General features: G+C 37.8%; 2 protein-coding genes across 4 annotated transcripts in view; both read left to right on the forward strand.

Moving 5' to 3' along the window:
• Window positions 1–2,942: 2,942 nt before the first annotated feature.
• LOC127956437 (peroxisomal succinyl-coenzyme A thioesterase-like) lies at window positions 2,943–14,987 on the forward strand. Its single transcript, XM_052554320.1, has 10 exons — window positions 2,943–3,162; window positions 3,618–3,717; window positions 3,828–4,018; window positions 4,179–4,321; window positions 4,870–4,989; window positions 5,085–5,167; window positions 12,599–12,689; window positions 12,811–12,891; window positions 14,227–14,368; window positions 14,502–14,987. Exons 1-10 carry the CDS (start codon window positions 2,943–2,945, stop codon window positions 14,624–14,626), a joined length of 1,296 nt encoding a protein of 431 aa, XP_052410280.1. The 3' UTR covers window positions 14,627–14,987.
• A 6,406-nt stretch (window positions 14,988–21,393) lies between these two features.
• The window catches only part of LOC127956431 (IQ motif and SEC7 domain-containing protein 3-like), a 115,679-nt gene continuing 111,506 nt past the window's right edge, over window positions 21,394–25,566 (forward strand). For all 3 annotated transcript variants that reach the window (XM_052554309.1, XM_052554310.1, XM_052554311.1), the window contains exon 1: window positions 21,394–22,002. In XM_052554309.1, the coding sequence (XP_052410269.1) occupies window positions 21,500–22,002 (503 nt within the window). In that variant the 5' untranslated portion in view covers window positions 21,394–21,499. The remainder of the gene's footprint in view (window positions 22,003–25,566) is intronic.

Genomic DNA, 25,566 nt, shown 5'->3' on the forward strand with positions numbered 1-25,566 from the left:
ACCACCTTGCATTGCACTCCTGTTAATGTTGATTCAAAATGAGTTTGGACTTAGTTCGAAAATATGTATTAACAGTAATAACATATTATAATATTAACAGCTTGAGATGGTTACAAAATAGATGTATGAGATGATAAAACATACAGTATACTATTAATCATACCAGCATGTATGTAAAATGTTACTTAGATTGTTACTAAATCTTCTTTTATCCCTTCCATGACCATATGACTGAAAACCAAACTTTCAAACTAACCAATCAGCAGATTAAAGCTTTCCCCACTGTAATAAAGGTTTTACAGTTAGCAGACCTCCTAATTGGAAGGAATTTCCTTGAGGAGACCTCAAGGAATTGAACTGCTGGTTTCGTCTGGTCAGAGGAGAACTGGCCCCCCAACTGAGCCTGATTTCTCCCAAGGTTTTTTTCTCCATTCTGTCACCGATGGAGTTTCGGTTCCTTGCCACTGTCGCCTCTGGCTTGCTTAGTTGGGGTCACTTCATCGACAGCGATATCATTGACTTGATTGCAAATGATTGCACAGATACTGTTTAAACTGAACTGAGATGATGACATCACTGAGTTCAACGATGAACTGCCTTTAACTATCATTTTGTATTATTGATACACTGTTTTCCTAATGAATGTTGTTCATTTGCTTTGACGCAATGTTTTTATTTAAAGCGCTATATAAATAAAGGTGACTTGACTTGACTTGACTCCTATGTATACACATCTTGGCGAATAGACTTTAATTATGGTCAGCACCTCTGTGTGTTCAGCAATTCCAAATGTCCCTTTTGTTATGGAAGATATATTTTCAGACATGAAAGCAATGGCTTTGTTGATTATTATTATTATGACTATTGTTATTATTATTTTATTTTAAATGGTTATCTACATTTTATATCGATACAATTTCAAGAGTGATTTTGCATTATAAGTTACCTATAAAGTCATATATATTTTTGCACATCTGTACATTCCCTGGGTGGATGAAAATACAAGTTTATAAGATATATAAAATCCCCAAAGAAAAAACTGTATATTATGTGTGGTGGTTCTTTTATTAGGATGATAAGTTCAGAACAATCCTGCCTGTCCTGTTGACATGTTGTGTTTTGTGTTTGATCATGTGGTTGGTGTGACCAACTTAATGTGAGTGTGAGTTTTTAGGTTTGTTTGTCTTGCTATGCACTCTCATGTCTGCTATGTGAGCAGGGTGTTCTACCCGCAAGCCAACATGTCCATGGGCCATGCCCCAGTAATGTTGCCGCCTAACTTCAATGTTCCCTGTTCTGACCTCAGGCTATTTTGTTTTTTTTTACCTTAATAAAAAGCCCATCAAGCTCTGTTCCTGAGTCATTGTCTTTCTCATTGCCTGCACCTGCACAAACATATGCAATTATGTATTATCTAACTGTAGCATTTTTTAATTCTAAACTTAGGTCTGTGGCAAATTTGAAGATATTAAAACAAATGAACCACATGAACAACTTGATTTCCTTAAGGTAAGCTATTTGACTTTATAATCAGTTTTTTCTTTTTTCTTTTTTTTCTTCAGGATGAGAAATTATATAAAAATATTTTGATGAAATGTTATAAATGTCCTAATGTTTAAAAATGTTTAATTTGAAAATTTAAAATGTTAAATGTTACAAATATAAAATGTTACATACATAAAATGTTACATTCACCGTAAATTCAAATACCATGGTGATTCTTAATGGTTAGTATGGCAAAACCATGTTAGTGTGTGGTTACTCCATGTTTTGCAGTAAACCCATGTTTAATTTTCATAAAGGTACATCTGTAATTAAAACATTATGTAATTGAGTGCAGAAATGAACATGAGTCATTTTACCTTACGCTGATTAAAAAAGGCAGCCTTACCAGTTTACGTGACATGGCTCTTGATTTTATTATTGCTATTTTTTTAATTATTATTTCTTTGTCGGTAAGCAAATATATCAAACTTGCGCTCGGTAAGAGCATCAACAGTAATTCACGTTAGCCAAAACATACAAGGAATCACGTTGTGAAATAAAATATCGCCTTCAACCACAGACATTTGCATTCGGACGGGATTAGTTTTCTCAGAGGATCACCGAGTAGGTAATTTGCTCTGGATTTATTACAGAGGTTGGGTGAGAAAAACACAGACGCAGGCAGATTCGGACAGGATTAAAATTCACCGAACTTCAAACTCATTGACACCACTTGCTCATTCTTGAATTTAATGTTTGACTGTTTGGAGAGTATATAAAAATTTTTGAACTGCCATGTTGAACTGAACTTGACACATCCAGTGTGCGATAAGTTGCCCTAGAGTCATGTACTGCATGGTGGTGGCACTGTGCTTCTTGTCTGGTGTGCGACCGCCATTCATAAATGCAACAAGAAAATGTAGAAATGTAGAAAATGTCACTTATGTTATTTGCAACTTCTATTGTGAATAATAGCTAGTTAGTTTAACAGCTTATATATATGTATATTCAATATATAATATACATATATAATATAAAGTAAATATATATATAACGTGTGTGTGTGTGTGGGGGGGGGGGTGTGTGTGTGTGTGTGTTTGTGTGTGTGTGTGTGTGTGTGTGTGTGTGTGTATAGGCCTTATGGATTACATGGACATTTTATGGACGTGTTGAGTGGGGTAGAGTAACCCTATTTAGTATCTGATTGGCAGACCATGGTCTCAGACCATTGGTTTAGTTTAACATTTTAAATGTTTATTCCCAATTTAACCTTAAAACAGAGAATATTGTAATGTGTTGGGTAGGTTCTGTGGTTTGGTCTGCAGCTAGATTTCTTTTTCACAATAAGAGGTATTTGGAAACTCTGAATGGGATGTTTTCAGTTAACCATCAATATTCCTTAAAACAACTGATATTCTTTAAGGTAAGCCAGAATAGATTTCAGATGTTATTTTCACATGTATTCTCTGTATAGGTCTGTAAGCACTCAGAAGAGGACATGCCCTTTGCTCTCTGTTCAGCCCGCTCGTGGACTGGTGGATGAGAAGTTTCAGATTGCGGTAACAAATTTACCACCAAATCAAAAAGTGACACTACACTCTCTGCATCAATCAGATGACAAGGACTTCTGGGAGGCATTTGGACACTATGTCAGTGATGAACATGGATCAGTGACAGGTGCGTAGTACACTAATGCATGATTTGATTCCGTCATTTATTGGAAGCAAGTGGAGTGAAATCAGGAGATATGGGACAACTGCTCCCAGGGTGCCGCAGCAGAAATTGCTGTTCACCACTCCGGGTGGGTGTTCACTACTCACTACTCTGTGTTTGCACTTTAATGGTTAAAATGCAGAGCACAAATTCCAAGTCACGTTACTTACTTTTTATGAAAACAGTACATATTCCAAAGCAAATTACCTAAAGATTTTCAGCAAGGATATCCAAATAACAAAAACTTAAAAACTGGTAATTTTGATTCAGTTTCATTGAAAATACACATCTAGATTCCTGTGCTCATTTCTCTGGGCTTATAATAAGTTGCCACTTCTGTAATGATCCAGAAATCAAATAAAACTTTATTACAGTTTGCAAGTACATGTTGTGGATGTATGCTGTCATATTTAATTCAGGGTTCAAAGATGAAAGTTTGGGAGGCACTTATGAAGGCACAGAGCCAATGGGGTTGCTGTGGAGCATGAAGCCCATACCAGGAAGTAGACGTGGACTCAGGTAGCTTTGCCTAGAAAGATTTGATGGTGTGGGCTTTTTTTTTTATTTTATTTTTTTTATGTAAGGACTTTCGAAGCCAGAATTCACATAACTACTGGTCTTTATGCCAGGTTACTCAAGAGGGACACTTTCAGACCAGTGGAAGTTTGCATTTCAGTATACAGTGGGCATATATCTCAAGGCTTCAGCCAGCAAACACCCTTGGCAACCAGTGTCACTGAGCGCTGGTACGTTGCACCAGGTGTAAAGAGGGTGAACATCAGGGAGAAAGAAGTACGAGGAACATTATTCCTACCTCCAGGTACAAATATCCATATTAGATTTATAATCACCCAAAACCACTGAAGTTCAATTTTGACATTGATTCATATTGCCTGGTTTCCCAGGGGTTGATTTATATTTAATTTTATGTTAAAGAAGTAATGTAAATTACTTGAAAATGACTTGTCATGTGCTTTTAGGCTCTGGGCCATACCCAGGAGTACTGGACCTGTGGGGAGGAGGTGGTGGTTTGGTTGAGTACCGTTCTGCCCTGCTTGCATCTCATGGCTTTGCATCCATGGCACTTGAATACACTCAAGACAAAGTTGCTTCTTACTTTGAGGTAATTCAGAACTTTTGGTTTAATAATGTGGACCAACTTGACATGACGTTTGATGTAGTTTGGCATTGTAATTACATGCCTGTAGTTGCAGAGGAACTATTTCATTATTAAATGTGATAATATATGGAGTTGATTTCCCATATTCTTAGACAGCTGATTTTTGTCTCAATCCTTACTGCTGATTTTTGTCTCAATCTTGACTCCAAATTCTGTGTGAAGATTATCACAACATCTCATAAACTGTGACAAAGAAAGGGGTCACACATGGGATGAATAATAATAATAATAATAATAATAATAATAATAATAATAATAATAATAATAATAATATCAAATAAAAACACTGAATCCACCCTTCACTCAAAATGTAAGTGCATGCAAAATAAATAAATAAATTGAGTGCATGCAAATCTGGACCCAAAGTCTGGTTATGTTGTGGGACAACTATAAATTGTCTTTATATATCCTTTACAGATATGCATGTTCATGTAAATGTATACATGTTCATGTAATTAAATTTTAATTTAATTTTAATTTAATTTATGTAGAAAGCATACCAGATCCTGAATAATCATCCAATGGTAAAGAAGGATAATTTGGCTGTTCTTGGGCTAAGTTTGGGAAGTGCCATCACACTCACTATGACTTCCTACTCCAAAGTCATTAAGGTTTGCTTGGCACATGTAAACACATGTATCTACATTTTAAATGCAGATTATTTGTATTACATCAAATATTTTGATGTGTCTTTTTTATTGTGCAGCCCCAGTGTTGTGTGTGCATAAGTGGAAGTCATCTGATGCCTGTTGATAAATCCCTCTCTGATCTCTTTGAGCTGATGAAAAAGTGAGACACAGAAACCATAAGGATATAGGATGAGAATGTTATGGCGTTAGAAGTGTTTATCAGTTATCATAATTTTAATTACACAGAGTGCCCCCACAATCATTTGAACACTTAAGTCACAGTAAAGTGTATGTTTGTGTGTGCGTGTGTGTGTGTGTGTGTGTGTGTGTGTGTGTGTGTGTGTGTGTGTGCATGTGAAGTAAAAAAAGGTATAAAGCACCAAACAGAAAATAATTACATAAAATCTGAATATATAAGTTATATAAATACAAACATACTAACATGTGTATAGAAGTAAATTTGAATATACAGTTATAAGTCTGAATATGTAGAAGTAATTCAGAATATATATTTATAAATCTGAATAATATAAATGTAAATCAGAATGTATAGATGTAAGTCTGATTATATACATGTAAATTGTTAATGTAGTTATAATTCTGACTACATGAATGTTAACTGTAATATGTAGATGTAAGTGTGACTATAGAAAATATAAATTGTTTAAACACACACACACACACACACAAACACACACATTCATATATATATATATATATATATATATATATATATATATATATATATATATATATATATATATATATATATATACATATATATATACATATATATTAGGGGTGTAACGATACGCGTATTCGTATTGAACCGTTCGGTACGACGCTTTCGGTTCGGTACGCGGTACGCATTATGTATACCGAACGGTTCGTTGGACTAATTCATTATATTAAAAAAAAAAAAAAAAAAAAAAAAAAAAAAAGAGAAATATAATGATATGCGTTCAACAAGGTAGCCCAATAACCCAAACGACGTAACAGGCAACGCCCCTGACACCTCTGAAGAAGATAAAAACACCAACTTATATGTTTATGTTAGGGTACTACTCAGCAGGCGCTCGCTCACTCAGTACGCGCTGAAGGCTCGTTGCAAAATGGCCAATGTGTTTAACATACCAGAAAAAAGAAGATCCTCCAGTAACCAACAGGTCTGGTGTTTGGGTGCACTTTGGATTCCCTTTAAGCTATAATGGTGATGGCAAGAGAGTGGTGGATAAAAAAACAACGGTATGTCGCATCTGCAACATGACAGGGTACACCAGCGGGAATACAAAAAAAAAAAAAAAAAAAAAAAAAAAAAAAAAACACCAGCGGGAATACTTGAAACATGTCAACTCATTTACGCTGACATCACCTTATTGTGTCAGTATCTGGGAAAAGACGAAAAAAATGAGAAACAAGCACGCAACAAACTATCCCTGCAGCATTTAGACACCGGTATTATAGCTTACAGGGAATCCAAAGTGCACCCACACCAGACCTGTTGGTTATTTTAGGATCTTATATTTCTGGTCTGTTAAATGCATTAGACATTTTGCAACGAGCCTTCAGCGCGTGCTGAGTGAGCGAGCGCCTTAGGGGCCGTTCACATATCGCGCCTAAAAACGCGTGGAAAACGCTAAGCACGTCTTTCTCCTCCTTTCCAAAGCGCTCGGGCAGAAGCGCTCATGAGGCGTCTGTCTTTGCTAAGCAACAATGACGTGCTCTCTCCATGAGACGCGGAAATTTCAGCGAATGATAAATGGATTTGCAAGCTCTAAAAATCGCTTGCAGTAGCTCTGCTACTAAATTTATTTCAAAATTGCAATCCATATACAACTGTGAACAGCTGTTCCTTCATCTTGGCTGAGTTTTCAACGTTGTTACGGGAAAGGATGAAGCTGATTGGTTAGTTCTTGTCACATGACCCGCGGTGCGCTTGCAGCATTCTGAAAAGTTGAGATGTTTTTACATTTTGCTGTATCTAAAACGTATCGAACCGAACCGAACCGAACCGTGACATCAGTGTATCGTATCGAACCGAACCGTGAATTTTGTGAACCGTTACACCCCTAATATATATATATACATATATATATATATATATATATTATTATATTAATATAATATACATATATATATAGATAGATATATATATACACATATACACAGTAGAAATGCAAATCATCAATATAAGATTGTAAATCAAAATATATATTTATATGTATAGTTCCCTTTCATTCGGTCACTCTCAACGCCACGTCGGTGACCGACAAATATGGGATATCGCTTCGTTAGGCCAATCTACTTCGAATGTAAACTAAACAAGCCAATGCACATTGGCATGCAATTATTGCATCCAGCTGCCGCTGATCACTGTGTGAGTATAAGGCAGCAGCAGATTCGCTTTGGAGCCGAGCGTTAGTATCGCTCTGCTCAACTGTGTCTGCTGTGAACTACCAGTTCAGCACGCTCTCGGAAGCTTCGTGTGTTGGCGAGACGGCACTTCAGCGGCTGTGTCGAATAGATTGCACACTTCATGCTGCACTACCCCTGTCGTGTTGCAAGCGGCCAATTCCCCTGTGTGCCTCAGCACTAAAAGAGCATTTCCTAAAGAGCACATTTCTCTAAAAGAGCTTCACGGGTGCGTTTCTGGGTGCGGTCGTTACCTGGCAATGGGTGATGGTCACGATCGCTGCCTCATGTGTCTGGGCGTTGAGCACGCTGTGTATGAGGCTGAATATGACCATCTCGGAGCTGCAAACCAGGCTCTGCTACCTTCAGGGGGGAGGAGTCCCGTTGCCGCAGCCGCAATCTGGGGCTCGTTCTGGTTGGCCGACAGACGAGAACCACTTCCGGCAGTAGCGCGGGTGGTTTGAGGGTCACAGTGGTGGCTCACCCCGCAGGGAACCAACCCTCTGGGGACCACCACTTCTCTTGCACCTCCGATCCAGTGTAGCAACCTACGGAATGCACTGGGCCCTCTTCAAGGAGCATACCAGTGGTATCCAGTGGGACTCCCCCCGACCAGATGTCGATCTCAGCATCGGAGGGAGAGCTGTCGGATGACGATTCGGCTGCGCTGCCGCCCTCTGGGATGGTGGCAAGCCTGAGTCGGATCCCGATTTAGCAGCTATGCTTTCCCAGGCTGCCAAGAGGGTAGGGCTCGAGTGGAATCCACCACAGCATCCCGAATCCTCGCGGCTGGATGATTGGTTTCTCGGGGTGGCGTGCGCTGGTTCTCAGCGCCCATGAATGTTATCCCCCCAAGCTCTGCAGTGTCCGCTTCACTACAGTAAAGTCAAAGTCCAGGAGGACGAGCAGCAAGTCTTGCTATTAGCGGCGTATTGGCCCATGCAGACCTGGTTCCCTGAACTAGTGCTCCTTGAGACAGCCCCTCCTTGGCCAATTCCTCTGAGGAAGTATCTACTGACTCAGAGATGGGGCACCATTTGGCACCTGCATCCAGACCTTTGGAAACTCAAAAAAAAAAAAACTCTGGTCCCTGGACGGGACGCGGAGGTTCTAGGTGACCTACCCCGAGAGGTAGCGAACACCATCACTTCGGCAACAGCACCGTCTACGAGACACGTTTACGCCTTGAAGTGGAACCTATTCATTGAGTGGTGTTCTTCTTGCCGAGACCCCCGAAGATGCCCGATTGCGGTCGTGCTGTCCTTTCTGCAGCAAGGGCTGGAGTGAAGGCTGTCTCCTTCCACCCTCAAAGTCCAGGTTGCTGCTATTGCTGCGTACCATGACCCTGTGAATGGGAAGACTTTGGTTAAGCATGACCTCATCGTCAGGTTCCTTAGAGGGGCCAGGATGTTAAATCCTTCCCAGCCCCACTGTATACCCTCTTGGGACCAGTCTCTAGTGCTTAAATCGCTACAGCAGGGCCCATTTGAGCCATTGCATTCAGCTGAGCTAAAGTTTCTTTCATTGAAAACTCTGCTCCTGCTTACACTGGCCTCCATTAAGAGGGTAGGGGACCTGCATGCATTTTCGGTCGACGATTCGTGCCTAGAGTTCGGGCCGGATGACTCCCAGGTAATCCTGAGGCCCCGGTCTGGCTACATGCCCAAGGTTCCCACTACACCCTCCAAAGATCAAGTGGTGAACCTGCAAGTGCTGCCCCAGGAGGAGGCAGAACCAGCCCTGGCTTTGCTTTGTTCCGTTCGAGCATTAAGGTGCTACGTAGACTGGACACAAAGCTTCAGGACCTCAGACCAGCTCTTTGTCTGTTACGGAGGCCGGCAGAAGGGGAGTGCCATCTCTAAGCACAGGATGGCACACTGGATTGTGGATGCCATAACCCTGGCTTATCAGGCTCAGGATGTGCCCTGCCCGTTCAGGTTGTGAGCTCACTCAACTAGAAGTGTTGCATACTCCTGGGCGCTGGCTTGTGGCGCCTTTGCTGAAAGATATTTGTAGAGCTGCGGGCTGGGCGACCCCTAACACTTTCGCTAGGTTCTATAGCCTTCGTTTAGAGGCGGTATCCTCCTGTGTTCTCACCTCAAACGGGTAGTGGCACAGAGAGGCCCCGGTTAGTGTCGGCTTGCTTAAACTGCTCCAGAGTGTTCATACTGTAGACCCTGTGGAGATCCTCCATCACCCTAAGCAGCTGGACGCGGCGGAACGTCGGGTGCCAGTCCTTCATGATGTATCCGTGAGAACCATGGAAGGGTGGGTTCCATATTGAGACCTAAGCAGTACTCGTATGTGTATAGTCCACGGTATAGCCTTTGAGCCCGTGTTTCCCTGGCAGACTTCTGCCTTCCCAAGAGGGTTGTTAATCACCTCAAATTTCTCCATATACTCCTAAACGGATGCTATATGTGTATTTGCCTCCGAGACCTCCTTCGGGAAGGATGCGGCTTCCACAGCATCCCAGTTCCAAGCGGACCGGGTACGTTTTCCCAGTGTTATCCAATCTCACCCAGTAAGGTAGTGGTTTGACAACGGTGATTGGAGCTACTTGTTCTGAGCCCCGGCCTACACCTAATAGGGGCGCAGACAGCTCGCACAGGGCACTGGAAGGGGCAGCACCCATGGCGCTTTGATAGGGATCCCATATTCGTTGGTCACCGATGTGGCGTCGAGAGTGACCAACTGAAAGGGAACGTCTCGGTTACTTATGGTAACCCTTGTTCCCTGAAGGAGGGAATGGAGACACCACGTCCTGTCGCCATGGTTGCTGTACTGTCGCTGAGCTGCTGGGTCCCCGGCTCGGCTCCTCATCAAAAAACTGGAATGCGAAAAACTGGAATGCATTGCACCTGCTGCTGCCTTATACTCATGCATTGATCAGCGGCAGCTGGATGCAATAATTGCATGCCAATGTGCATTGGCTCTTTTAGTTTAAACTCGAAATAGATTGGTCTATCAAAGCAATATGCCATATTCGTCAGTCACTGACGTGGCATCTCCGTTCCCTCCTTCAGGGAACGAGGGTTACCTTAATGTAACCGAGACGTTATTTATTAATATTTATCCCAAACATATAATTGTAAATCGGAAAATATACAGTATATTGTCTACATCTCAATATAATAGTATCTTTATTATCGGGCATGTCTATTTATATAATTGTAAATGCATCTTGTTAATCTAAATAAAAATGAGTATTTTCCCTCTACTTGAAAAAATGCTGTCTGTGGTACCAAAATATCCTCATAGTGAGAGTGTTCATCTTTTCAACACAATTCAAAATGACTGAGAGGGATAGGGAAACTGTTAGCAACCTCATCTGTTTACAAAATAGTGCTTTTATTGAGATAACTGCAGAAGTATGAGATGGACAGCAATAATTACAATAATAAATATAGTACAATATCTGCATTGATACATGTACAGGATACATAGGCATACTGTTTTCCTAAAATAATAATAATAATAATAATAATAATAATAACATCTTCCTATATTGACATGCTTAATAATAAATATATATTTATTTTGATAAGTAAATTATATATTCAGATTTTCTTTTATGTTCTCAAGATTTACAAATATAGATTCTGATTTACAATTATATAGTCAGAATAATAACTGTATTTCCGTATTTAGTTCTGTTTCTTTAGACTTTTAACTATATATATATATATATATATATATATATATATATATATATATATATATATATATATATATATATAGCTTGCCTTTATTTATTCAGTTTTTTTATCTCTATGTTCACAGTTACCGTATCTGTAGAGTACAACTTTCATGTTGATTTTTTAAGTACATATTCACAATTTACTTTTATCACCAAATCTAAAGTTTCAAGCATTTAGGCTCTTTGTGTGGCTCTTACTTTTTATTACATGTTTAATATTGCCAAATATCAAATACAATGACATTCATAAATTAAGTGTGACTTAAAGGGGGGGGTGAAATGCTATTTCATGCATACTGAGTTTTTTACACTGTTAAAGAGTTGGATTCCCATGCTAAACATGGACAAAGTTTAAAAAATCAAGTTGTACGTTTGAAGGAGTATTTTTGTTCCCAAAATACTCCTTCCGGTTTGTCACAAGTTTCGGAAAGTTTTTTTCGAGTATGGCTGTGTGTGACGTTAGATGGAGCGGAATTTCCTTATATGGGTCCTGAGGGCACATCTGCCAGAAGAGCGTGCGCTCCTGTATAGTGAGGCTGAGCAGAGACATTTCACTGATCAGAGCGAGAGCGTTGCGAAAAGTCACAAAAGAAGTGTTTTTGGTTGCCAGGGCAAGACAACCCTGCACAGATTACCAAAAAAAAAACAGCATTAAGGGAAAAGTTGATGGAGTTTATTTTTACAGAGCATCAACGGAGTTGTGCAAGTGTTTTTGTTTGTTCCCTGCATTTCGAAGATGCTTGTTTTACAAACAAGGCCCAGGTTGACGACGGATTTGCGCATCGTTTATTTCTTAAGGATGATGTAATCCCAACGAAAAAGGGTGACGATCGTGTGTTGGAACCGCAGGCGGTGAGTAAAACTGCTTCAAATATCTCTGCCTCCTTGTTAGTGCGTCCCTTCCCATGCCGGAGACCTCGGTTCGAGCCCCGCTTGGAGCGAGTCGTTGCTGCTGCTCCTCTCGTTCAGTTTCAGCCTCGGGATCTGATTCTGGATCATAAATAAACGGCTGAATCTGACTGTTAGCCAATGGTTTGTTTTGGATGATGTTTTTTCCCTCACGATAATGTCACAGCTTCCACCTGCTCTCAACGCTAAAGCCTACTGGCGCTCGTGATTCTTTAGCTCCGCCCACACGTCACGCCTCCAGACGCTCGTGTTTTTCCGGGAAAAATCGGTACAGACTATCTTTCTCTTATGAATATAATAAAACTAAAGACTTTTTGGAGTTATGAAGGATGCAGTACTACTCTATAGGTACTCAAGATTAACAGGATATTGAGTGAAAACGAGCATTTCACCCCCCCTTTAAGTGTCTAAATATATTATGGTTACATGATAAAACAATGAGATTTGTTTCACACTATTAAACAACAATAATAAAGTATAAATCTATCCATTGTGAAACTTTTACTTATGGTAATAATAATAATAATAATAATAATAATAATAATAATAATAATAACATGTTAATTCCAGCAATGCGGATAAGCTATGTGTGAATGAGGACAACCAGCTTATCAGCAGAAATGTGGTATTATCGCTTCCCTGTCAAACTGGCAAAGTTGACGTGAGTATACAGTACTGTATATCATTATGGATTTGTTGATATGTTTGTTCTGGCTAATTTGTTATCTATTTTTAATTATTTGTTTTCCATTAACACCAATCATCTTTTACAATGCACACAGGTTGGGAGAATCAAGTGTCCTCTTCTGTTGGTGAATGGTGATGATGATCAGACTATTCCTGCAGTGGAATCCGCTGAAGACGTGAGTTGCATATTTTTTAAGTCTGTCACATTAAGCTTATGACTAAACATTGCTTTCTGCTGTGACATTAAAAACGTAAAAAAAAAAAAACTTTTACTCACCAACTAGGTCCATCTGCGATCCCCACAAGCTAATTTTATCTAGGGAAGTAATGATTACTGGTTAATTCAACTGAAATTGTGAAAGTCGTGTATTAAATAAATTCAATGCACACAGACTGAAGTAGTTTAAGCCTTTGGTTCTTTTAATTGTGATGAGTTTGGCTCATAAAAAAAAAAAAAAAAAGATATTCATTATCTAACCAAATTAAATATGGTGACATGCCAATCAGCTAATCAACTCAAAACACCTGCAAAGGTTTCCTGAGCCTGTAAAATGGTCTCTCAGTTTGGTTCACTAGGCTACGCAATCTTAGGGAAGACTGCTGATCTGACAGTTGTCCAGAAGACAATCATTGAAACCCTTCACAAGGAGGGTAAGCCACAAGCATTCATTGCCAAAGAAGCTGGCTGTTCACAGAGTGCTGTATCCAAGCATGTTAACAGAAAGTTGAGTGGAAGAGAAAAAGTGTGGAAGAAAAAGATGCACAACCAACAGAGAGAACCGCAGCCTTATGAGGATTGTCAAGCAAAATCCATTCAAGAATATGAGTGAACTTCACAAGGAATGGACTGATGCCGGGGTAAAAGCTACTCCTGAACCACAGACAACATCAGAGTTGTCTTAACTGGGCCAAGGAGAAGAAGAACTGGACTGTTGCCCAGTGGTACAAAGTGCTCTTTTCAGATGAGAGCAAGTTTTGTATTTCATTTGGAAACCAAGGTCCTAGAGTGTGGAGGAAGGGTGGAGAAGCTCATATCCCAAGTTACTTGAAGTCCAGTGTTAAGTAACCACAGCCTGTGATGATTTGGGGTGCAATGTCATCTGCTGGTGTTGGTCCATTGTTTTTTTTGTTTTTTTAAACCAAAGTCACTGCACCCGTTTACCAAAAAACAAAAACAAACAATCAAAAAAAAAAAAAAAAAAAAAAAAAAAAAGATTCCTTCTGCTGATCAGCTTTTTGAAGATGCTGATTTCATTTTCCAGCAGGATTTGGCACCTGCCCACACTGTCAAAATCACCAGAAGTTGGTTAAATGACCATGGTGTTGGTGTGCTTGACTGGCCAGCAAACTCAACAGTTTAAACAGGGCTAAACAGGCAGTAATGTCGAAGCAGACATTGATCTTCTTGTGGAGGAAGGGCTTATCCACACTTTAAATACCAAAAAAAAAAAAAGAAAAGAATGTATTCTCACCAAAGATTTGGATATTAATTATAAACCTGTTAAACCCAGGTGGCGTTGATGATGGAGAAAGCAGGAAATCGGCACTTGTTGGAAATCCTGACGTATCCTGGTGCAGGGCATCTCATTGAACCTCCGTACTCACCTCACTACCGTGCAACTAACTATAAACCAGAGTGGACAAATGAGAGAAGTATGAATGCATGATCTACTCTCACTATTCTTCTTGTTGTTTATAAGACCACTCAATGTCAATAGTAATTTTATGTTTAGACTTTATTTGTGATTGTGTATTTTACTGTTGTGTGTTGTTATTGTTGCTGCAGCTGTCATGCTGTGGGGTGGACAAACCAAACCACATGCGTACGCACAAGAGGATGCATGGAAGAAGATATTAACATTTCTGTGGCAGCACCTGGCAGCACCTGTCAGCACTGTGACTTCGTTTTGAGTTTCACCCATTTAAATGTATCTGTTTTAAATCTCTGGTTTATTTTTAAATGATGATATTTTGATTCTTAAAGTTCTGTTGGAATCCATCTTGAGAAGGAGAAAGGTTTAATTTCAACATTTTGTTGAGAGATACATTTAAAGATTTTATTTCAGAGTTTAGTTTCAGTGTAACTTCTTCCAGGTGATGAACAAACAGCAGAAAGTTGATACAATCACCCATTTATCCATGTTTATGCTACTGTCCATATCACCAAATAATGATCATTAAAAACCAATAATGAAACTAATTGAAAATTAATTTGATTATCTATTAATGGGTTATTGATTAATTTCATGTAAAACATCTGCCAGACACAGCAGTCTTCAGTGTTTCAAATCTGAAATGATGCCAGGATGAACCGTAATAATTTTCTGAAGTTTTTCATCTATAAAACAGGTTTTGAACCCTCCAGCATCCTTCGCATAACAGCCCTAATTTGGGCATGAGGGTCTCAGGTGTGATTGCAATTTTATTTAATTTATTTTTGAAATGTCATATTTGTCATAATGTCACATGGTTGATGTCACTACAACCTTTGATAAAATAAAATGTATGAATTAATGCAATTTTTGTGATTTTTGGGGTGTTTTTTTTTATTTATTTACCTCTAAAAGTACCATCTTTTTATGCAAAATATGTTTTGTTATATTTAATATTTATTTCAATCCAGTAAAAAAAAAAAAAAAAATCCATTAAGTTCATACAGCTGAAACGTAAAAAAAAAAATGTCACTTGAGTGACATCTGGTGGCTCATAATGTTATAAAAGTATCAAAGTGTCAATAAAATATCAATAGGCACTAGTTGGCAGTAGTTTTCAATGTGTTTTGTGCATGTGTGTGTGTGTGTGTGTGTGTGTGTGTGTGAGAGAGAGAGAGAGAGAGAGAGAGAGAGAGAGAGAGAGAGAATGAGTGTTATTATTTGACACATTGAGAATGTTGTACAGACTCACCCCTTCATTTATGTGTGTGTTTATCTGCATTGATGTTGGATTTATTGGAAAAATTATATCTATTTTAATTTTTGTATTTACCATTTATTTCCTATGAGATAAATTTTGCAGGCTTAAAAAAAGAGAGAGAGAAAAAAAAAAAAAACATCTCAACTATCAAATCAGGTCCCCTATTTTTGTGTGTTCAGGTGGCTATACTTTGTGTGTTCAAAGTAGCCAAGTATTGAACCACTTAGATTAGGGAAACTATATATATATATATATATATATATATATATATATATATATATATATATATATATATATATATATATATACAAAGATCTGCCCAAATTTATCAAGAGGGATGTACAATATGCTTATTTTTTATGTTATATTTAATATTTATTTTACTTCAGTAAAAAAAAAAAAAAAAAAAAAAAAAACCGGCCAAAACCTAAACATTTGTTGACTGACTTTGGTGCCATCTGGTGACATATGATGGTATAAAAATATCCAACATTTTAATGCCACTATAAGCCATTCATTTCCTATGGATAGCCAATAGCCAATTTTTGGGCAGGAAAGTCACTCTAAACACTTAACACTCTTGAATCGAGTCCTCTTTGTGTGTGTGTGTGTGTGTGTGTGTGTGTGTTCAGGTGGCACACTTGTGAAAAGTAGCCAAGTCTTGAACTGCTCAGATTAAGCAAACTATTTTTAAAAATCTAAACAAAATGATTTTGTCCAAATTAGTCCCAGTGTATTATTGAGGGTTAAATGTATAAACCATTTTTTTTTTTAAATGAGTCTCTGTCACAATGAATTATGTCACAGGGTCAACAGAGTAATGCAAATACATATGTTGATAGGCAGGTAGGAAAGTTGGTTGGTTTAATTTCTTTTTTAAATTAAAATAATATTAATAAAAATAAGAGAGCAGTGACTCTAAAGCAGGAGTGTCAAACTCAATTCTTGGAGAGCCACAGCACTGCACAGTTTAGCTCCAACCCTAATTCAATCCAGCTAATCAAGACCTTCTGGCTCATTTGAAAACTATGTGGTTTGTGTGTTGGTGTAGGGTTGGAACTAAACTCAGGGCTGTGACCCTCCAGGAACTGAGTTTGACACCCCTTCTCTAATGGGACAATTGTAATGTAATGGGATAGAAATGCAATATAATTTGTATGTTCACACTTTTTTGTCTCTTTCACCATTTACACCAATGAAATATCTATTTTTGCATAAAAAAAAAGAAAAAAAAAAGTCTACTGTCAGGACTTCCTAAAGACTTTAAAAAAAATGAGTGGTCAGTTATTTTTGCGAATAACCTCATGACATATGCATTTATTGAAGTTTCCCTTTCAAGGTGCAACATTTATGGGAGGACAGTGTTTAAATTCATCATTCACATTGTGTGAGTTACAAAGGCTTACAGTATATCTTCTGTATTTAGTGGCATTTGTGCTATTACTGCATTTAAAAACACAATCACAAACAAGTGACTCAACACTCAGCCACAGTCCTGCAGAGTTTAGCTTTGCAGGACTGTTGCTCTCCAGGACCGACATTGGCCACCCCTGCAATAAACATGTAACATTCATCATTTGTTTGTCTTTAATAAACTGGGGAAGTTGTGGCTTAATGCTAAGAGAGTCGGACTCACAATCCAAAGTTTTTGAGTTTGAGTGTCGGGCCGGGCAGGAATTGGAGGTGGGGGGGAGTGAATGTGCAGCACTTTTTCCACTCTCAATACCATAACTGAACGCACAGAGACCAGACAACCAGAGACAACATTACTACAATATATTATGTGTCATTCACCAGAAAACTGAAAAAACTTTAAAGTACAGTGAGTAAAAGTATTGCATTACCAGGAAGGAAGGTGCATCAAGAGTTACCAGATTCAGGCGACTTCAGGAAAAAGGCTACCAATGCCACTTCTGAAACTGAAACAACTTCAGAAGCATCTTACCCGAGCTAAGGAGATCATGAACTGGACTGTTGCTCAGTGGTCCAAAGTCCTCTTTTCAGATAAAAGTACATTTTGCATTTCATTTGGAAATCAGCGTCTGGAGTCTGGAGGAATGCTGGAGAGGCACAGAATCCAAGCTGCTTGTAGTGCACTGTGAAGTTTCCGAAGTCAGGGATGATTTGGGGTGCAATGACATCAGCTGGTGTTCCTCCATTGTGTTTTATCGAGTACAAAGTCAATGCAGCCATCTAACAGGAGATTTTAGAGAACTTTATACTTCAATCTGCTGACAAGCTTTATAGAGATGCTGATTTCCAGCACCTGTCAACATTAATTCTATTTATATTATATGAATTATAATTATTTATAGTTTAAATAAATATATTCAAATTATTATATGAACTGAAATATAAAATTAAACTTTGTATATAAATTAAATCTATAAAATAAGTTTTGATATTTAAAGCATTTAAAACGACAAACTTTTGAGCACTCTGTGAAAGTGTATATTTTAATTTATTAAATTCAGTTAATTTGAAAACTGCAGTAGTCAGCAGTTCGCTTTTGGCTCATAGTGTTTTTATTTAAGCAACATCAATTATTGAAGCCAAAGTGTACTTTAAATGGCCATTGCCTGAGAGGGGACATAACTTAATCACAGCTCAATTTAGACAGAATTTGTCATGTCCAGTTAGATGCCCTATTCTCAGACAGCCCTGCAAAAAGCATTTTTGGCCCAAAATGTTTAAAAATGATATTCCACTGGCTGGACAACTCTGTAATTTATCTTTATGAGACTGAAGTGATCACATGGAGAAACAAGCTTGGCTGGTCTTTCCTTTGCTGTGAGTTTCAAGGTCAGTGAGCATCTATGATTCAGCTCTCTTGGATGTCAGTCAGCGCTTGCCATTATTTCTAGAGATCCTACATAGAAAAAACAAAACATATTCATAAGTTCATGTATAAATCCATTAAAAAAAAAAGAGCAAAAGACATGGTGGGTGCTTAACCTTCATAAAATGTTGATAGTTTGAGATCGTCTGAGATGCTGAACAGGAGATCAATGTCAATATTACATGACTTGCTGTAAGTTGTTAGTGGTTTGCATTTTTTTGCAATCCTTTTACCATAATTTGGGACATCATGAACGAATATCAAAACAAAATACAACATTAAAAATGGCAGCATGTGTAACCAACCCGTCCTCCAACCAACACGCTCGTATAGGTCGTTTGTCCAAATCCCTGATATACCACCCATCAGAGCGTATACTACAATTGTGCCTCTATCGGAAACGGGACGTTCTCAGTTGGTAGAGTATTGCATTATATGACTATATGTAATCATGCGATCATGGGTTCGATCCCAAAGAACGCAAGTGCTCATAAAAAGTAAATGCTCTATTAATCATAATTTTGCACGATTTCTGTGAGGGTTAGGTTTAGGGGTGGGGTTAGGTGCGGTCATTCGAGCGAATAAGCAACCTAGTAAAATATGTACAAATTACTGCGAGATCGGTGTAAAAAGTCCACATATTCCATTTAAATAAACATGCAATTTGATTGGTAATAACGTTATACGTCATTTCTACCAGAAAGACTCGGGAGATAAAATGATGTACGAAGCATACATTTATTGACAGCTCAGCAAGCACAATTATAAATTTCTTTGGCGGAAGGCCCCATCCATGGTTCATAATAAGAGGGTAGCGAATCTGCATTTCCTGCCTGAAGACGAAGGCAGGGGCGCAGCCGACCCCCCTGGAAGGTAAGGACAGGAACATCCTGGTGGTGGTGGGGAGGGTGGAGGTTGTTGTCGCGTCGGCATCTGCGAACTCAAACGTGTAAGTACGATCTTTTATACATGAGTATAAAGACGTGATTGGATAATGATGAAGGTAATTAGTGACGAAGTGATTGAGTCTTCCTGGCAGAACTTAGGCTAAAACTCTCATTACATGACGACAGATGCAACACGATACTGTCATTATTTTTTACACTCGCTAGAGGGCGCTTAACTTTAAAACGTAAATATAGGTCATAATAAGGTGCTTGCACAAACAACCTATATGGTCGTTTTTTTTTTTTTGTTGGAGGACAGGCTCTGTGTAACAGAGTTGAAAATATAGCCTGAACTAAGCTAGTTATTCAGCAAAAGAAATAGCTATTTTGGGACTTTAATTTTGTTAAAGTTAAATTTAGAGATTAATAATTGTTGTGGGTCATTACATTTTCAAACGAATGCAGTGGAGTAATGCTTTTACAATAGATGAAACAGAAACTAACTTTGAAGTCAAAATAATTTTAAACTTAAGTTCTTAATGTCATCTGACCTAATGTCTTTTTTTTTCAGTTTTAAAAATTCACTTTGCAATAATGTCAAATTACAAATGTTACTTTAAAGTATATTTATAAACTGTTATGTTTTAATAATGATATGCCATGCTATGAAATAAAGACACTTTTTAACATAGAACATAATAAATCACAGGTTAGTACTTGGATATAATTTTATCTGCAGTGCATTCTTTACTCTTGCATTTAAATGTAATTTATTTTAAATGTACTAAATTGCCACTATATCATGTGTATGTGTGTAATTACACATATATTTCAATACATTCAGGTTTCAATAGAAATTACATTAAAGTATGTTTAGGTTTGCCATAAATATTCTGCAGTACACATTAACCATATTTCAAAGACAAAATAAGGATTTCTCTGATTTCACTGAAGCGGGCCAAGAAAGCACTCTAAAGTTCAACTTATTGCATTTAATGCAAATCTTAATTAAACATCTGTGTGTAATTTAGTGCAGTTTTGCGACCTTAGAGCCACCTAGAGTTAAGTGACTGAAATTCACTGTCACAGATACATTATAGTAATTACAGTGGATAGCTATACCAGAGGTGTGCGACAGTCAATCATTGTTCAGGGATAACATAGAAATGAAAAAGTAGCCTGCCGTAAACTGAATCTTATACCTATTAAGATTTCTTGCTAAGAATAGATCAATCCAAAAAGATTTAATGGTAAACACTTATAGCCAAGGCTGTCAGTTTATTAAATTATAAGTTGTTTTGTCACAATTAAGAGCACTCTGTTCAGTGTATTTAAACTTTGCCTCTCAGTGGCGTGGAATGTTGTTTTAAAATGAGGAGGCAGGTCTAGGCCTGTGACTTTACCTACGGATGTCGCTGTTGGACAGTCTTACGTTATAAAATCGAGTTACTTTTAGACTTTTTATGTCATATATTTAATCATATTTGCTTTGCTTTATTTTTGTAATATCAATTATTTTCTCATCCATTTTTGAGGAGAGGAGACACTGCCTACCTTGCGTCCTCTGAGGAAACGCCCCTGATTGACATCCATTTAAAAAATACCCGTGGCCTTTTCCGGCCTGTGGGAGAAACAGACATTCGTCTTATAATAAGCTTTCAGCTCTCAACACAATGATTTTGAAACAGATATTTCAAGGTAACAAACGTACATACATTGGTTTAATAACTGTATAGCCTATTCTTTTAAGTGCCTACACCTTCTTTTTATAATGCTGAAATGTGATGTAGCTTAATGTGATGTTATTATATTTTTTTCACAAAAGGTATATTAAAGTAAATACGATGGGGACTTGTACTGCACAGGAGGCAAGGCAGGTGTAAAACTTTTAAACTTTTAAAACAAAAACAAAAAATCTTTTAATTTATGTCACTATTAGAAAGTGTGTACTGCATGCAAACACACTTCTCAGTGATTGGTCAGAGCGTTGACATCATCACCCCCGCAGCTCCTCCCCCAGTCTCCCCTGCATCAGGACCATCACTCGCATCCTTAGAGCATCAGCACGCTACAGCACATTCTGTACATCCAGAAGCCTTCTACTCCATCCTGATACAGCAGGCTTGAAGCTTTGAGAATATAGTAATGGAGAGCTTGCTGGATAACCCAATGAAAGCCGTGCTTTATCTCAAAGAGCTGACCACTATTGTACAAAACCAGCAGAGTCTGATTCAAACCCAGCGGCAGCGCATCGACGAGCTGGAGAGGAAGGTTGAGGATCTGATCGGCGAGAACCGTCAGCTGAGAGATCCGCATCAGTATCACCACCATCATCCGCACCATCATCACCACCCATCCCCGCGGACCAGCAGCCCTCAGCCGGCCGCTCACCCGCACCAGCATCCGGCGACTCACGGTCAAAGCCAGCCGCCGCAGCAGCCGTCCAAACAGCCGCAGCATCCTCCGGCGGCTCCCATCCATCACCCGCAGCATCTGCAGCTCGTCCCCACGTCCCCACCGACTCTCAAAGCGAGCCAGTCCAGCCCGGAGTCCGCGGAGGACGAGAAGAGGAGCCCGTCTTGCAAGTCGCTGGTTCCGCAGACTCCTTCGACATTGTGCCGGTCCGTTGGACTCGCCAGGAAACCAGAGTGAGTAAAAATCACGAACAGTTCATCACACACTCTATTACCGGGTGATCATGCGGCATGTCGCTACACTAACGCGTCTATTTGCAAAAAGCGGAATGCAATGATAACATTTTAAAGGCACATATAAAGATTCATATGACGTAGCCTATAGTAAGTACTAATAATACAGTCTAACTAATATTATGTAACTATAATTTATCTATAACTACATTCACTTACATTTACACTTTATTATTATTATTATTATTATTATTATTATTATTATTATTATTATTATTTATAAATTTCATCTGAAAGAACCTTTCAAATATCAAATGCAACTCAAAATGCTATATAATGATAAAGTAAAAAAAAAAAAAAAAACGGCAAACAAAATTTAAGTATTATATGTATTACATATAACACAGGGTAAAAAATATACATCTATTGTACAGTGTATTGACATTATGGCTAAGAATAGCATCGCAAATACCTTACATAGCATTAAATATAGAGCATATAGATGTCAATAATAATAATAATAATAATAATAATAATAATATAATGTAAGTTATAACGTATGTTTTGTTAAGTTGGAGCGTTAAGATCCTATGTTTACCCGACCTGACTGTTTAAAATGGCTTCTTTTTTAATGTTACGTGTAGTCAGGGCAATTCTGTCATATAGTTTTTACTTGAATAACCAATATATTCAGATACTACCACATGAAGCATTAGCAACAGCTATAAAATGACATATAAAATGACAAAACATTTTAGAGTGTAGAAAATGTACCAAAGTGTACAGCATTCCTATTATAATTCCATATACGTATAAATCCATGGAAAGATTCTTTCAATCACAAATTTGATGAATTTATATCATCATTATAATTGATGAGCTCCAAAACAATACAAAGCAGTAATTGGTATTTTTGTTTAGAAGCAATATGGCAATTGTGATAACCAAGAGGATACAATATCCATCTTGAATGATCTAGAACCTTTGAAAACCTCTGTAACACACCTGTGATTTCCTGTAGCATGGATATTTTCCAATACAGGTAGGAATAACATATTAATACACTGTTTTCATTATTATTCAGTACTTATGTGCAATTACAAGGTAAGAGGGAAACTAGAACAAAGACCTAGATATCTTTTATTTGATTTGATTGCTATACTCAAGCTTCTGCAGAATAATGAAAATCAGTGATATACAGCCAATCAAATGGATGTGAGTGTGCTCTATAGGTTTACTGGGTCTGTTAACACACTGACTGGCTTTCGCTAACCTAACTCACAGAAAACCAACCCATGCTGATTGCCTCAGCAAATCCTCTTTAATATCAAAGGCTTATTTTAGAGCTCTTTCTACGAATCTGCTGAACAAATAATAACCGGCTTTATCCTCCTATGATGTTGTGGTGTAACTGGACTGATGACATTTACAATCTGAAAGTGAGATGGTAAAATAATTGTGTCTAGGTATTAACTCGCAACCTGATTATTATAAAATCTAGGCCAAAAAAAAAAAAGTGAATACTGTAGAATGTTATTAAACCAAATCAGTTGAGAAACAGAGTGTATTAAAGGGATATTCAGAGTTCAGTATAAGCCTAGGAGACAGCACTTGTGCCATAGTGTTGATCACAACAATAACTGACTTTGACTTGTCACTCCTTTTCTTTAATAAAAGAAGGAAAAAAAAAAAATCTGTCTACAGTGAGGCACTTGCTGAAGAATCCCTAAATTGTAAAATACTCAGTAATGTTTCAATAGCACAGCCACAGGACAGATACAATATGCATCTTAACATAATTTAGTGTGAAAAAAAAAAAAAAAAACATAAATAATTGACCCTTTCTCTACTAATTTGTTTCCATGACAACGTAATACTAAAATCCTGAAATGATTGTAAAAATGATGAGAACAACATTACAGCTTCAATAATAAAGAATTTTAACAGAAAAGATCAGGTAAGTGCTTTTATAAAATATAGAATATATATATTCAAAGTACCTTATCCAATTTACCATCGTGCATGTAAATTACACTTGTAAACTATAGTGTTAGTTCCATACAGTATTTGCATTTTTTCACATAGCAAACTAGCATGGTAGCTCACTTGTCTAAGCATCACACTTGTGGAGGCCTTGGGCGTTAGTCCTGTGCAACAGATTTCGTGATTACAAAGCTCAACAATGGCATGGAGGCTTCAGCAAAATGAGTTTTCACATTTGCTTTTGTTAACACTATCAATACGGCTTAGGGAAGGGTTTAGTGTTGGTGGTTATTTTTAAATGCAATAACCTTTTTAGCACCACTCACCAGACATTTCAATTGCACAGATGTCTGTGCTATTAATCCAGATGTTATTATTCAGTTAGATGGATGTGAACATATTTAGAAGTTTTACCTGTAACACTCAAAAGGTTTGAAAGTGAAAGGTATTTATACTAAAAAAATAAAGGTGCTTAAAAGGTTCTTCACAGTGATGCAAAAGAAGAACCATTTTTGGTTCCGCAAAGAACGTTTAAAGGTCAAAAGTTCTTTAAAGAATCTATTTCTTACTTTTTTGTATCTGAAGAAAATTATTTTGCCACAAATAACCTGTTGTGAAACAGAAACGTTCTGGAGATGTTAAAGGTTCTTTATGGAACCATTTAGACCAGGGGTTTGAAACTCATTTTCACTAAGGGACACTTCAAAATTATGGCTGCCATCAAAGAGCCGGTTGTAGCAGTAAAACTGTTCCAATGTTACTACTTCTTAACATATTGTTAAATAACTGTCTCTTTATGCTATTATTACTAATTAAGAAGCTTTTGCATAGATCTTTGGAACTTTGGAGTATCATCAAACACAAGTCATTAGATTAACTTTGTTAAAAACGTGTTTGTTACATTTATGGCGCAACAAATAATTGTGTGCTGCTAAGAACGTGTGACAGATATGGCATGAGCCCGGTCTCATGAAAATGCATATCAATAGCACAATTTTTTGTTTCTGTTTGGCATGCGATTTATATGCAGAAATACTTTTTTTTCCTGAATTCACAATGAATGTATGTAGTGCCACAATAAATAAATACATTTATAACTGTTGGAATTCAATTAACATTTATTTGTATAGCGCTTTTATGATACACTGTTGCGAAGCAGCTTCACAGAAAATGAACATTTCTACATTACATTTAGTAGTTTACAACACTTTTCATTTAAAAAAAAAATAAAATAAAGAAAGAAAGAAACATTTTACAAGTCAATCTGTGACACCATACAGGAACTCAGGTGGATGCCAAAAGACCATTAAATTAACTACCCTGACCTGACTGATCCAGATTTACTAAACCAGTGGTTCCCAATCCTGGTCCTGGAGGCCACCCAACACTGCTCGTTTTCCATGTTTCCTTAATCAAACACACCTAATTTAGTTCAGCTCATTAGTAGGGACTTCAAGACCTGAAATTGGTGTGTCAGAGAAAGGGGACATGCGAAATGTGTCCCCCTTTTTTTTTTTTTTTACGACTTTCCTGGAGTTTACTGGTTGATATGATTGCAAAAAAACCTGATTCATCAACGGA

This window comes from Carassius gibelio, chromosome B4, assembly GCF_023724105.1.
Source record: "Carassius gibelio isolate Cgi1373 ecotype wild population from Czech Republic chromosome B4, carGib1.2-hapl.c, whole genome shotgun sequence".
NCBI classification, from domain to species: domain Eukaryota; kingdom Metazoa; phylum Chordata; class Actinopteri; order Cypriniformes; family Cyprinidae; genus Carassius; species Carassius gibelio.